This window comes from Marmota marmota, unplaced genomic scaffold (genome assembly GCF_001458135.2).
Source record: "Marmota marmota marmota unplaced genomic scaffold, marMar, whole genome shotgun sequence".
Classification (NCBI taxonomy): Eukaryota; Metazoa; Chordata; class Mammalia; order Rodentia; family Sciuridae; genus Marmota; species Marmota marmota.
This window is the reverse complement of record NW_026000048.1, coordinates 10780952-10795618: the sequence shown is the minus strand read 5'-3', so window position 1 is coordinate 10795618 and position 14667 is coordinate 10780952. Positions and strand designations below refer to the sequence as shown.

Genomic DNA, 14667 nt, shown 5'->3' with positions numbered 1-14667 from the left:
CACCTGTGTGTTTACATATGCTGTGTGTATATATGTATATAATTTTTTTCTTCTTGAAAATATTCTCCTGAGGTAGGCAAGTAGAAGTTGGTGCCAGACTGCTTTGCTGACCAACAGAGAAAGGTCAAAAGTAGTGCAGCTTCTCTCATAAAGCAGCTCCTGTCCTATGAACCTGCCTCAGGCACTCCATGCAGGGTTTCCGGCAGCTGCCCCAGTTGGAGAGCATGGGGTACTCTTGGTTCAGGGCTGCCGGCCAAGAAGGGAGTATGCTAGTTTTCATTCTTCTTCCCTGTGTGGGGCTCAGAGCCTTCCTGCCCATGATGGCTTGGATGTGCCCTCTTGAAAAAGGGGATGCTTTCTAGTAGTGCCACTGGCTGGCAAGGGAAGGCTGTGACGATGTTCCAAGGTGCCTCCCCGGTGCAGCCAATAGTAACCCCTGAGGCCAGTTCATACAGACCAGTGGTTCTCATAGTGTCGGCTCTCCCCACCTTGGCCCCTTGATTTGGCAGCTTTTTCCTGTCCCATGGCTATTTCTCTGGTCCCTCACCTTCACTAGAGGTTTTCGGGTATGTGACAAATGTGTCTTGGAGGTTTGGGGTGGAAGAAAGTAGAGAAGGGAAGAGGAATTTTGTATTGTCAGTGCGTTTTCATTGACCATGCTCTTTCTGTCCCTCATTACCAGGGATGGATATGTTTTGGATTAGGATTTCTGTGCCATTTTGCAAATAGAAGTTTAGGAATTTTTCTTAGAATCAAACATTAAGCAAGAAAAACAAATCCAACAAAAAAACCCAGAGCAAAAAAAAATCCAACAGAAAATGCTGTTCTGTTCAAACTTATGGCCTGTAGGAAAAATTTCAAACATATTCTTTCAAAGGGCCCAGCAGCAGGCCTCCCATTTAGGCTGTGCAGCTGTTTCCGGATGCCTCTCGCGCATTGCACTTTGAAATCTTACCCTTCTCATCTGGAATGATCAAATACGTTCTCTTGCTGTCTCTCATTTTGTGGTCCTGAATAGGACTTCCATTGTTCTCCAGCAGGGTATAGTTTTAGTGTCACATCATTCTGGCAAAGCATCGACACAGACCAGCGTTACTCTTGAATCTGCCTTTCTCCTTTGTCCCCTTTCTTCTGAGTCTAAAGGATCACATTCAGCAATAAGTTGGGTTTTCTGGGTTAGGGTGGACTTTGGACGCTTTCTGGTGGTCTGTTAGAGGTGAAGGGCTTGCTCTGTTTGGCCACCCCTATAGTGCCTCACTAGAGATTTGCTGTAGTCACCAGGAAGGGGACTGTTTTCCAGATCACTTGCTAAAATGAATTCAGAAGAACTTCCCCCCACTCCATTTTGTTTCCAAAGTCAATTTATTGAATATTAAGTCATAAAGCCAGTGATATAATTTTAATGAAAAATATCCTGTATCACTCAAGACTTAAAAGAACAAAAATACGCCTTAGAAACACTGCTTTGAAAAATAATCACATTAACTTTACACACAACAGAGTCCTTTCTTAAGCTTTATTTAAGAAATCGAGTACTATATAGTTCAATATATATAAGACACATCCAGTATTGTGTTCCTGATAGCAAGTGCATAGATTTTGTTAAGATATCATTTCCACTCCATATAAACGTTTCATGGTCACATGAAGATAATATTCCCAGTGATTTTGCCCAAGCATGAGAGGAGAAAACAGAACACAGCAAAAATAGTGAACTACAACAGAAATGAAAAACAAAAACAGTGAATTAGCAGAACAGTCGATTCCTGATAAGTGAATAAGCTGATTGTTTGGTCACAATGTTTTATTCACTTATCAGGAACGATTCACAGTACATTTATGTTCACTGTGTTTCCTAGCCTGCTAGCCAAGAGGCTGAGCCCATGGACGGCCTGCAACTGCTGTGGGCCGGGCAGGCATGTGGCTTCCCGTCAGCCAGGAAGCGTTGGCAGTCCTTGATTTTCAAGGTGGTCCGTGCATGGCAGGCAGGTACACCTTGCTCACGCTGCAGTGGTGTTTTAGAAATCAAAATAAGTATGAATTTAAGCAGGGACCACTTTACTGTCATCCGTGCTTAAGGAACTAGCCTTTTGCATCCTCTTCTTTGGAGAATTATTGTTTTTGTTGTTTTCAGAAAACAGCAAAAACTGGCTTTGTCTTCCCTTCCTTCACTTAGCATGAGTATTTTGTCTTGTGCCAAATGGTGGTTATATTATTTTAAAAGTAAACACTTGCATCTTGTAAGGAATTTAATCACACTCTTTCCCCAGTCTCCCCTCCCTTGTGCCCCCCGCCCCCCAACCCCCTCAGAAAAGAAAGAAAAAGAAATCACACCCTTAGCCGTCTTTCCCCACTAGTGAGCAGTGGGTTTTCAGAGGCAGCTGATGGAAGGCTGTGATGAGGCTTAAAGCGGAAGTGTTGGCAGGAAGTCAGCTCCCCTCTGTGCAGGTCTGGAGCTGGTGGCAGTCACTACCACTGAGGTGTCTGGCCTATGGGAGAAAGAGCCGCCTTTCCTCCACCTCACTAGGCCCCTCTTGTTGACCCTACTTAAAAATACAATCTTGGGGCCAGAGGGGCAGCTGAAACCAGAGGGCGGAGAGCCCGAGCACCTGTGGGGAGAAATCTCATTGGCACCAGGTGCTGGGGGCCTGAGGCAGACAGAGCTTGTGCGTCTGAAAGGTTGGGAGGAGAGAAGACAGGGAGCAGACATCGTGGAATCTTTTAAGAGCACTTTAAGAGCAGTCAGATTCCTGAGCATAGGAGCTGGGCAGAAAAGGGAGGAGGGCCTCTGGCCTAAGATGTGGAGGGCACGTGAGGAGTAGTTCTTCTCTTTGTGATGACTGGGGTTGGGTGACAGGAACACAGCCTACTCCTAGCTGTGCGTGCATTCAGAAGGGGTGTGGGGTTCATGGGGCATTACGAGCTTTCCTGTGGACTTGGACAGCATGCCATTGAGGACTTGAGCATGAGAAGCTTCACCTCCCCCTTTAGACTGAGTAGAGCTTCCATTTGAGCACTTGGAAATATTTCTTTTCTCTTCCATTAGTTTTAATAATTAAAGCTGCTCCTGGATTCAATTAGCTCGTAGGAATAAATAATTTAAATTACTTTTCTATACATATCTATTGATTGATGGCAACACAGAACTGAGTTTAACCCTTTTCACATCTTCTGTTCACCAGCTATGTTTATTTTTTCCTCCCTTGAGACCTCACTTCATTTGAAAAAGTGATCAGTTTCTGAGAAGAGCTTGACCGTAATGATATGCTTTTATGCTTTTGGACTTGGGGGTAGACAGAAGAACCCCAAGTCTGCTGCTTTTCTTCTTAAGATAATGCAGCAAATTTTAGTGAACATTAGGAAATGCATATTATATATATGTACACATGAGTGTGCATATATATCCATGTTTATGTAAATATATACACTCATGAGGGAGGGAGAAGGGGAAGGAGGTCAGAAGAGGTGGTGAAATGAACCTGTATGGTCAAAAGACCATAAAATGTCTTGGCGAATCCAGCTTGGTAGGGCAGTTATTTAGGTGAACCACAGAAAAAAGTATCAGTCTTGGAAGCAGTGGTCAGAGTGGACCCTTGTACATAAATGAAGGTGGCTGGTGTGCAGTTTCCCCAAATCAGATATTCACTTAGGTGGAATCGACTGTATCTTTTACACAACATATAGAAAAAAAACAGGTGAAACAGTGAGGTGTGTAGATGCATCACCAACATACAATGACCACCAACAATACAACACGCAGAGAGAGAAACAAGTATTAGGAAAATGGTTTAATATTGGAGACAGAAGCCAAAAACCGCATCACACAGTAACATACATTACAAAAATAAGTTTGACTGTTTCAACTACACGGTTATGTTCACAATGAGGACAGAAGAATCAGAAAAAACTTTGATCTAAACAGCAAAAAAGCAAACCCCTAAAGTTTAACTAATACATTTATCCACTTAAGGTGACTGAGTACTTCTAAATCTAATTACCTTATTGTGTAACTGCACAATACAGAATAAAAAGTGAAACTTACCGCTGTATTTTAAGACAAAATTCTAATGCTAGATATAAGCAAAGGGAAAAAAGAAATCAAGCCAAAGTTTTTAATTCTCAAAAGAAAAGCAACTTTCTTTCTATCAACCAGAAATCAAACTTGAAATCAGTCATTGTCAGGGGGCCCACGAGAGTAAGCCACAAAAATTTCCATTTTTTTTTAATCTCCAGTATAAAAAGTTCCACTGGTACAAAATGCATAAGTACAATCAGTTGTAGAAATAGGAAAGCCTGTGTATTTTTTTTTTTTTGGCTCAAATTCCATCAAACAACAAAATCCAAATGCATCAATAAAACAGAAACAATACTCAAATGGTCTTACAGTTTCCACTAGGTTGCATTAACTTTGGCTTTTCTCAGACAATATTTAAAAACTATTTTGTAATTCTAAACAAAATGATATTATTAATCTACAAACAACAATTCTCACAGCACAAAAAAACACAAATACATTTTTTGTATGACATTATTCAAAAAGGTAATGAAACTACAGGTTTTTTTAAAATTTTATTTCTTCTTTTTAATTAGCACTTAATAAAAACAGAAACAGTAAAATGATTCCAGAGTAGCACAAGCCAAAGAACTATAACCCCTATGGTGAAAGAAAGATGAACTCGTTACGCCTTTGAGGACTGCCATTTTGTCACAATTCTCTAATTTAGTTTAAAAATGACTATTCTCTACACTTGATTTAAAAAAAGTCACTTCCCTGCGTGTTTTGTCTCCTGGCACAGGCCCTTTGCACCCTCGCAGCTGTTTTCCTTTTGATATTAAAAGATAAAAAGGACAGTTTGTCTCTGAGGAGGGTTACTATTATTTTTTTTAACAATGAAACATGCAAAACCAACCCCCCCCCCCCGAAAAAAAGGACTTTCACTCTAGATATACTGTCTTGATTGCCTGCAAAATCAGAAACGCTCAAAGTGCCCACCCTGAGCCTCCTGTCAACTGCTCTCAGTTTTTCTGTGGGGGAGATGCAGGTGGGATAAGAGGAAAGGAGGGCAGTTGCTTCGATAAAAAAAATTAAAAGAAATAAAAAATAAAAAACAATAAACAAAACCCAAAAAACCAAAAATCCAAAAAACCAAACTTTGAGATTAATGTAATTGATAAAGGAATAGATTTGGAATGAAATGTCTAAGAAATTCCAATGGTGTTGTCTTGCGTTTCTACGTATCTCCACACCACCATGACACATGAGAGACGTGTGCAATAACCTGTTACTAAGCTGAGTGCTGCAGGAAGTACAAAATAGCCCTCAGAGGCTGCAGGAAGGCCCCGGCAGTAGTAAACACGTGTGAGGATAATACAAATCATTTCGTTAGAAGTGCATGTGCTGTAAGAAGGAAACTTCTGTTTTTATTTTTTTGCATCATTAGAGGCTAGTCCTTTCCATCCCAGGGCTATCACGTCCACACGCACATTAAACCAAACAGGGCGGGTAGGAAAAGGGAGCTGAGACCCAGAAGCTTCCAGGGCTGGCTTTCAGGAAGGCTGGGCTTTGTGTTGGGGCTGTAGGTATGACATTCAGGTTTGTCAAGACAGCAAGGTATCTGTTCACAGAAAGTCCAAGTGAAAGTAATATGGCACTTTAAAAAGTGGCAGCAGGAAGGTATTTGGTCAAGAACCCAGCTCTACTTATGTGGCCAGTCCCCTTTGTGTTCAATCAGTGTGTTCAATTGAAGAACCAGAAAGCAAAAAGTGCAGTTGAGGGGGCTCTGGGCTTCTCCCTTGAGACACCTTGCTCTTTCAGAGGCGTCCACTGGAGTCAGAGAATTCCCAGCACAGTAGCTGACTGAAGGTTATTTAGGAGCATTTAAAACAAAAGTAAAATTCCTCAAAAGACAGTCCTACCACAAAAGTTGACTGACTGTAAGTATATGAAAATATTCTAGACTAGAACATACCACTAAATCTGTTCTCAAAAAGCATACGGCATTTTTAAGGTTTATTTAGGAACTGAATCTACCTACTTCCCCCCATTTTTCATTTAAACTAAAGAAGGAGCACAGGACATTAGGAATTCTAATTCCAGCAGCACATTAGGAATTAAAGGAAAAAAAGACCAGAAATAATCAAAAGTAAAAATGTCATAGGACAAAATTTGGAGAGTGTTCGAGTATTTTTCCCCCTTCAAATTTGCCTTGTGGAATTTTGTTTCTTTTGGCTCTCAAAGGAAAAGAAAGTAGTAAAAATTTACCACTCAGCGGATATATGTGGGTGGGAAAAAGGAACACCCCAAAACAAACTCAAGTGATGACAGCTTTATAAAAAGTTACCAACATTCCAGATAGCTCTGGGTAGAAAGGGTTAAAAGTTCAAAACTTTCTCACCTTAGAGGTTTCCATATAGTATGAAGAAAATACATTGTGAGGGTGCCTTCACAGCCTTGATGTGCAGAGGGGTTAAAAAAGTGAGACATGGGCACTTATACAATGTCTTACAAAAAACATCATAGAGAAATAACAAACAATAACAATTTCAGGCAACAAGACCACAGAATAGCAAGTTAACAAACTTTTTAACCTTTTTTTTTTAAATATTAGGGATTTATACAAAACACATAATAAAATACCCATGTTATCAAATTACTTCTCACAAGAAACACACTGAAGCTCTAGGAAGGAAGTACCTTTGGAATTTGGCACTATATATTTTCACTTTTTTTCTTTAAAAGAAAAAAAAAAAAACAGATCACATTTTGCTGAACACAAACACATCTAAATAGTCCACAATAAAAAAAAAAAAATGACATCAATGCTTCACAAGCCAACACAGAACTTATTCTGGAATAGTTTTTTTTTTTTTTCCTCACATGAAAAAAAATTTTTTTAAGCAAACAACTTTTTTTTTTGAAATTTTTTTTTTTGTTTTTTTTTTGTTTTTTGTTTTAAGTAAACCAATTCTAAACTTGTCTTATCAACAGAGAACATTAAGACCGTAAGACTCATGATGAAACCACAACTTAATTCACGGAAGCACCAACATAACACAGTTTACAGTAACCTTTCTCCTGTACATTGAAACAGTATAAAATATAGGTAATTTCATGTGCATTAAACCATGGATTGTCTAACTGTGAGTCAGTTCAGCAAAAGGTGACACAAATAGGTAGCATTTGCCCCAAAACAGGGTAAATATTTTTCTTATACTAATCTACAAAAAGTGGTTCTATATATATATCTTAATGAGAAAGTGAGCCACCTAAAATGGCCTTATCAAAAAACTTTACACTGCCTGAAAAATGTAAAAACTATTACAGACCTCTAGAGACTTAAAATCAGACAGTTTTTTTTCTCAAACTGTTTTTGGAAGTAGTCTGTTAGAAACCAACATTCTGTGTCCCTGGACACATATTGCTATTGTTACCAGTGACCGGGAAGAATGCCAATCCCTGTATAATACTTTCAAGTCTGTTTTATGAAAAGAAAGAAAAAAAAATAAGAAAGAAACATTTTTGCCACAGGTTTTTTTTTTCTATAATTAATTTGTCTAATAATTTCAGTCTTGCATGAATGCAGCAATGTTTTTCACATTGACTTCCCAGAATTCATAGCTAGATGAGGTCACATGCAAATTTCAAAGGTCAAACTAGATCAAAGGTCAGTAGGAGAACCAAATATGATGTGAGGTCAGAAAGACATCAGAAACAATGACGGGACGATGAAACTTTTTTTTTGAGACGCCACAGGGACATGCTAGGCAAACGATGAACTAACGGGCATGAAGATGTCTAGGGAAAAAACAAGGAAGAGTAAAAAGTTACACAGAATCTAGGCAGCAGCAACAAAATCACTTTTAAGGGTGCAGGAGAAAAACTAATGCAAATCTTAGGTCTTCGGGGAGTCTACGAGCCATTCACATAATTTGCATTTCTTACACTCTTTTTCCACAGCACAATGAAACCCCAAGAGAATCCATCTGGAGAGTGAGAGGGGATGGATTCTGGGTGTTTTGGGGTGAGACTGGAAAGGGAAGAGGGTCCAGTTTCAACAAAGGTAACATATGGGGAAGTCAGACAACTGAACTGTAAACTAGATAATGGAAATTACGAACAAAATAATCAGACAGATACAAACAACGAGAGGATAAAGCATGAACTTTAGGTCTAGGGTTCAACGGTGAAAAAGCCCATTCCTAGAACAATTCCTCTAGAGACTACTTCAGAAGGTTCTAGCTAGACAGAGAACTGCTCTTTAGGTACCCAATAAGTTAACAATAGGCAATAAATAACTTCCATTATTTCTGAGGCAGTAAAAATTTTGTATAAAAATAGAAATGCTTTTTTTACAAATAAAATTTACAGGCCTGTGGCTTTCTTTTTATTTATGTATTATTTATGTATTTATTTATTATTATTAAATTTATCTTTCAAGAAACATCAAGTATTTTCACTCATTTTTATTTTATTTTTAAACCCTGTAGCTTTAAGAAACAGATCTCTAAATCTTTTTTTACATTAATCCTTTCTAAAAACAAAAATAAAACAATAACAAAATAGACAACCAGTGTAATAATCTGACCGATAAATGTCATGTTTCTTTGAACCCTAAAATAAAATCCTACTTATTAAAACAAACCGATGTAGTGGAAAGACGTTTGTGTTGTTTTAAGTGCTTCTCCTGCTTCTCCCTCTGCTAGGCCACCTCGCTAAACGCAGGGGGCCCTCCGCAGGGGTGGGCGCGGACAAGGAGGGGTGAATGCTCCAGGCAGTGCTCTCGGGGCACCAGTGGTTTCAGAGTTAGAATTGCACATCAGCATTTGTTTGCCTTTTAAATTCTCAAGATGTCATTTATTTTGTATATATGTTTTTCTTTAAAAAAGCAAAAATGAAAACAAAAAAATTTAAAAAAAAGGTAAAAGGAGATTCAAATTGCAAAACAAAGGAGAATACAGTGGCACAACTGGAGGAGGAATTGACTCAATATAAACAAGGTAGCCCAAGTTTTAATTATGGCAGACTGGGTCGGGGGCTGGGCGGGGGAAATGGAGGCCTTATTGTAAAAATAACCGTCTCTCTTGGTAAAAGTTGGCAATGTGGTCCTCCTCTGCCTTCCCTGTTGAGAACAGGCTGGCTTGTGGGACTTACCCTAAGAAAGCTAAAATAAGAGCAGGGAGCCTCTGGGGTTGGGATCAGTAAGGTTTGCTGTCGTTTTTGGAGCGCTTCAGCTGCACCTTCAAGCGTTTCATGCCGATCTGAAAGCCATTCATCGCCTGGATCGCAGCTTGTGCAGAGACTGGATTGTCATAGCTAACAAAACCTGGAAAACACAAAGGAGAAGGAAGGTGGGTCAAGGTGGAGTGGGAGAGAGCAGAAGGGGGGCCAGGGCTATGGGGATGGCTGGCACAGTGTAACTGCAAATGCTCATAGGTGCCGGCCTTGAGCTCAGTGCTCAGTTTATTGTGTGCCATGAGTGTCCAGGGCATGTCTGAGGGTCGGACGATGCTGGAAATGTCCACTGAGAAGTAGTAAAAAAAGGTAGCTGGACTTGTAATTAGGTACACAAGGCAAAACCCTGCCTTAGAAAACTAAAATGCAACTGTTGTTTAAGTGAATTTAGTCTCCTTATTTACTGCCTTCAAGTCAAATCTGTTTCGAATCTTTTAGAATCCCTCTGAAAGACCTGCAGGTGGATAAGCCTCACTCGTGTAAGCAGTGGTACAAATATTCCAGGGCTTCAAGGGCCCCAGTAGCTTACCTGTCCTGACTGGTGAGGCTGAAAGGCAGGGTAGAGGGAGGGGTCACCAACTCCCTGCAGTGCAGCACATAGAGACTAGGCCCTAGAGTTGTGGTCAGCGCCCACACCTGTTTAGCTAGAGGATGAGTCAACTACAGAATTAGATAATTTATACTTAATTTTTAATGTTTTGGAGTAATTTCTGAGAAGAACCCAAGGAAATGCTGGGCCTTTCCCCTCAGCTCGGTTTCCATTTGCAGAACTTCAGAAAAAATTCAACTAGAAGGAAATTGCTCCCTTGCATCTCTCAAAGTCTTGAGGAATAAATGGTCTAAAGAGCTTAGGACAACCTTCTCAACAGAATTCCCAGTATGTTTGTTTATAGCAACATCCTCTGTTTTTGAAAAAGGACCCATGATGCTCTGCAGAGGCCCTGAAACAGAATTCTGATCCTACTTTATTCTAACACTGCGGGGTGAGGCCAAGGTAGGGGTACAGGCAAAGCATTAGTTAAGCTGAGGCAAGTAGTAAGCTCTTATAGTTCCTACTGGCTTTAGAGTTGAAAGGAAGCTGTTGTATAGATTTAATTTCAGTTCTGAACATCAGCTGTTCAGAAGGTTCTATACTAAGAGCCACCATCTATTTACTGTGAAAGTTTAAGGCTAAAGAGAAAATTCCTTTATAAACCAGAAGAGGAAGCAAAGGACATAAATACTCGTTGAGCAACGTTCTCTCCTCACTTAATAAAAATGGTCATACAGCAGAAAAGCTTTTCGCAGGCAGGCTGCCTTGCAAAAATGGCTGCTTACATTAGTATTACATCTAATTCCCAATAAATGTGATCTCAAATCTAAGATTTTTGCTCTGACTTTACCCTCTCCTCTCTCTCAGGGTCTTTATCCTGAACTAGCAAGATGCTTAAAGAATGGAAATGGGTCAAGATATGGATACCAAAACCCAGCCAAGAGGTACGAACAAAAGAATGGGCTATCTTATGACTCAGAATTTAGCCAATTGGGTCCCCAAGAACTTAGGCTGGCTGCCAGGAGGCCTGGGATGCTATGGCTTTTAGTTCACAGGAATACAGTTACGGCTGTAACTTGTACCATTATGAACACACTGGTTAAGTAGTTTGTGGACTGATATCTTTTCAAGGTAGTACATATTTTCTCAAATTGATAATGCATAGTCCCTTTCTAGTCTCCATATGAGCCTAGAACATTGCTCACCTGTGAAAAATGTAAACATTGGCTTCAAAACCTTGTGTGGGGAAGCCTCCCACAGGTAAACTCTGGCCCCCAAAGCCCCCCAAGAAACAGCTCAACTTCCATTTCCCTCTCATGAACCACTATGAAGGGGTTCATATAGTTAGCACAGCAGCAGCCTTTCCACTGCGGTAAAGACAGTGGCTTGAAATGGTTGACGTGCTAATTCCCCGGCAGCAGAGGCTGACCTTCCTGGGTGATGCCAGAAATTAGGCATTATGATAATGTAGTTTTAGGATCCATGATGTTCTCCTTGGCCTGGTTACCCACTACCAGTCAACCAAACTGGTGTGAACTTGAAGGTATTTGAGAACCACCCTCCCTCTTTGCCGACAGACACCCAGTTCTGTTTCTTCTGGCTCATATCTATCCGATCTTGTTTTATGCTACTGTTATTGCCTGTGACCAACATAAATTATTTAGTTGCAGGCATGAGTAAAGCAAATGCTCTAATCTCAAACTGGGGTCAGAGCCTGCCAGATGAGCAATAGATGCTGTGAACACCTGGCCTCTAAACTACTTTGGGGGCCAGCAAGATTTGAGAAATAAAACAATGAATGGATTAAACAAATACTGTCCTCCTTGTAAACACAAGTGCACATTGTGAGTTTTCCTCACACTCCTAGGGAGCCAAAAATGCCACAGGACGCAGAGGCCATGCTGCTTGAGGAGAGATGATGTGAAAACTAGGTGTGCTAAGAAGCCGGGTTTCCAGTGTCTGGATAACACATGCACCCTCTCTGGCTCCATACCCACCCACTTAGCTCCTGCCAGTCTTATAATCCCAAATTCTGGCCCTCCAATGCCTCATAACACAGTGTTCTGTGTAAGCATGAGATACATCAATTGCTCATCCTGTGCATGTGGAGCTGCAGTGTGGCGGCAGCCTGGCATCCCTGCTTGTGAATGTGTGTGTATTTCTGGCTGTTTGTGTGTGTACTTAACAGTGTGACCCATGCCTCGGTGTCTGAGTCATTAAACCTGAAGGTGTAAGGAGCCACTGGCAGTGTCTGCAGTTCTACTGTACACCAGTAGAGACTAAACTGCAATCTCTGTTTCCATCTGATGAAAGTTCATGCTTCCATCTGAAGGGCCTGAAGAAATGGGTATTGCTCTACAACAAAAGATTAGGGATGTATAGTAATACACTATGGCATATGGTGTTACCAATATAAGGAAATTTCCTAGATCCTTTTTATATAGCCCCTTCCCCTTTGTTTTTACTAAAGAACTTTGCCCAAATCTGCTTACATGCATCCAGAAAAATCAGGAAATACCACCATACACGAAGGCCCTATCCTGACTCCAAAAATAGCTGTCTTTCACATTTTCCTTCCCATGACTCCTCACTTGGGGGAGTCTACTATAATAGTCTAGCTTGGTTTCTTTTGCATACCAAAGCACTTGCTCAGATTGGTCTGTTTGTCAATGAAGACTTTAGCAGAGATAACATTTCCAAAAGGCATGAACATCTGCAGAATGTCCTGGTCTCCAAACTCCTGTGGAAGGTGGTAAATAAAGAGGTTTGCCCCCTCTGGACCTAAAGAAGAAGAAAAAATCAGAGTAAGGTATCCTTTGAGTCTTAGTTCCCAAAGTCTCTTCTTAGGAATCCTTTAACAACAGGAAGGCTAAGTCATTTGGCTTTTTCTTATAAAAGAATAAACAGATGGATAAATGTCAAGCACTGACATGTCTTTCAGGAAAACACTCACCCTTCACATTTTTCTAATTTCCAAGTAGACACTGGCTGTTAAGTAGCTTCCTCATCAGATGGTTTTCTGGGGTCACGTGTACACACATCAGCACACATTTGCTTTTCCTTTTCATGGAGTGAAGGTGGTGTGGGCAGGACAGGGCAGAGAATCTAGGCATGGGTTTTTCTGGGGGCTGAGTTTCCTATCGGGTGTGGTCGACTGTCTCACAGGGAAGGGGAGTGTGTGCTGGGTAGCCAATGCCAAGTGCAGTGATTTAGAATCATCAATATAGCAGTAACACTGCCTGGATTTATCAGTAGTTTACCTGGTTACCCAGCCAGTCTTGATTTGCCAAATATCTTAACACAGAGTATAATAACCATCTTTATTAGAAATGACTGGCAATGAGTCAACAGGACGGGGGGGAAATGGTAGCTAGAGTCTCACAACTTTGATAGGAATTTGATAGGAATTACAACCCCAGGTAAGCCCTGGAAATGGATGTAGAAGCTTCTCAAACCTGAGCTAAGTCAAGCTCTTCCCTTGTACTCATCCTTTTCCAGCTAATACCAGAAACAAGGGTGGAACAGGGAAGACCTTCTCAGCTCTGCAGGTTGGAGGGGAGAGCTATTATGTTCCTGTCCATTTCCCTCTCTGAACCTTCTACCCACCTGTAGGAGAGCTGTCCAAAAATTAAAAGAGGAAAAAGAAGGAAACCCAATGAGCTGCAAGGAGAATAAGGACTGGGTGGCTCTTGGACATCCAGGCAGGGTGTCTGGGATAGGAGGGAGCTCACAGAATCAGTTGAGTAACTTCTGCAGCTGGTTCATGGCTGCAGCTGGCTTTCACAGGAGAGGAGCCAGGCCTGCCTGCCCTCTTTGTGAAGCTGCAGGGAACAGACTGCAGTGGTTCCCTAGGTAGAGGGGAAGGGTATTTGTGTGTTTGGGCTGAAAAAAAATTGGGATAAAAAGAACTTTGAAAAAATAAATGGATAAACATCATTGCAAAGAGACATCCAACAAGTTTCTTCTCCTGCCCCCACAAAATAAATCATAAAAGAAAAAAAGCATCCCAATGAATGGGACTTTTCACAAGGAAGACTTCTTGAGGCCAATTCCTGAAGCCCCAGATGAGGCATTTCTTCTTATTTAGAAATGTATCTCTGTGGCCACTTTAACTTTCTGCACTGCTCACAAATTCTATGGATATATTAATATTACAGAGCAAGGGAGACAGCCTGTACTTTGAAGGGACACAACTGTAGACCCTCAAATGTTTTCTGAATAGGTGCAAAACCCAGAACTCTGGAGAGTGGGTGTTCTGAGTGCTGCTGTGCCATGCACATCCTTTGCAATGGGCACAGATCTGATACCACATTTAATGTTCCTTCCAATAAAAGATCCAAATGCACAAATGAAGATTAATGGGATCTGATTTGACCTGTAAGGTGCATGGCCTCCGGAAACCTGGGGAGGAAATGCAACTTGAACGCCCAAGATAGGTTCCTAGGTATGTCTCAGCAATGCTGGCATTCGAGAATGTGTGCACTCAGAATGTATCCATGCCAGAGATGGAGGCCATGGAAGTACTGAGACGGCTGGGTCTTGTTCTTCTTGTAGTGCCGAGGACTGAGCCCAGGACTTGTGCAGGCTAGGCAAGTGCTGTTCTGCTGAGCTCCACCCTTGGCTCTCAGGGACAGCTGGACAAACAAAAGGAGGCTCTGATCTTTGCTTATTTTCTCAAGAAAAAAGTGTTAACATATTCTGATTTGTCTCCCTTTCAGTGCTATTTCTTTTTGTTTGTTTTTTAATCACCAAGAAAAAGTTTGGTTTCTCCCCCCCCCCCAAATTTTTATCATAAAAATGAGCAAAAAGTATTATTATTATTTTTTTGGTGCTGGGGATTGAACTCATAGCCTTGTGCATGCAAGGCAAGCACTCTACCAACTGAGCTATATCCCCAGCCCCC

The 14667-nt window shown here is 41.0% G+C and overlaps 1 protein-coding gene across 23 annotated transcripts in view; it reads right to left on the bottom strand.

Moving 5' to 3' along the window:
- Nucleotides 1-1502: 1502 nt before the first annotated feature.
- Celf2 (CUGBP Elav-like family member 2) overlaps nt 1503-14667 on the bottom strand; it is a 788139-nt gene continuing 774974 nt past the window's right edge. For 12 of the 23 annotated variants that reach the window (XM_048812770.1, XM_048812760.1, XM_048812765.1 and 9 more), the window contains 2 exons: nt 12402-12545; nt 1503-9323 (listed from right to left, as the gene is read on the bottom strand). In XM_048812770.1, the coding sequence (XP_048668727.1) occupies nt 9196-9323; nt 12402-12545 (272 nt within the window). In that variant the 3' untranslated portion in view covers nt 1503-9195. The remainder of the gene's footprint in view (nt 9324-12401; nt 12546-14667) is intronic. The other 11 variants (XM_048812761.1, XM_015495194.2, XM_015495197.2 and 8 more) reach the window with 3 other exon arrangements.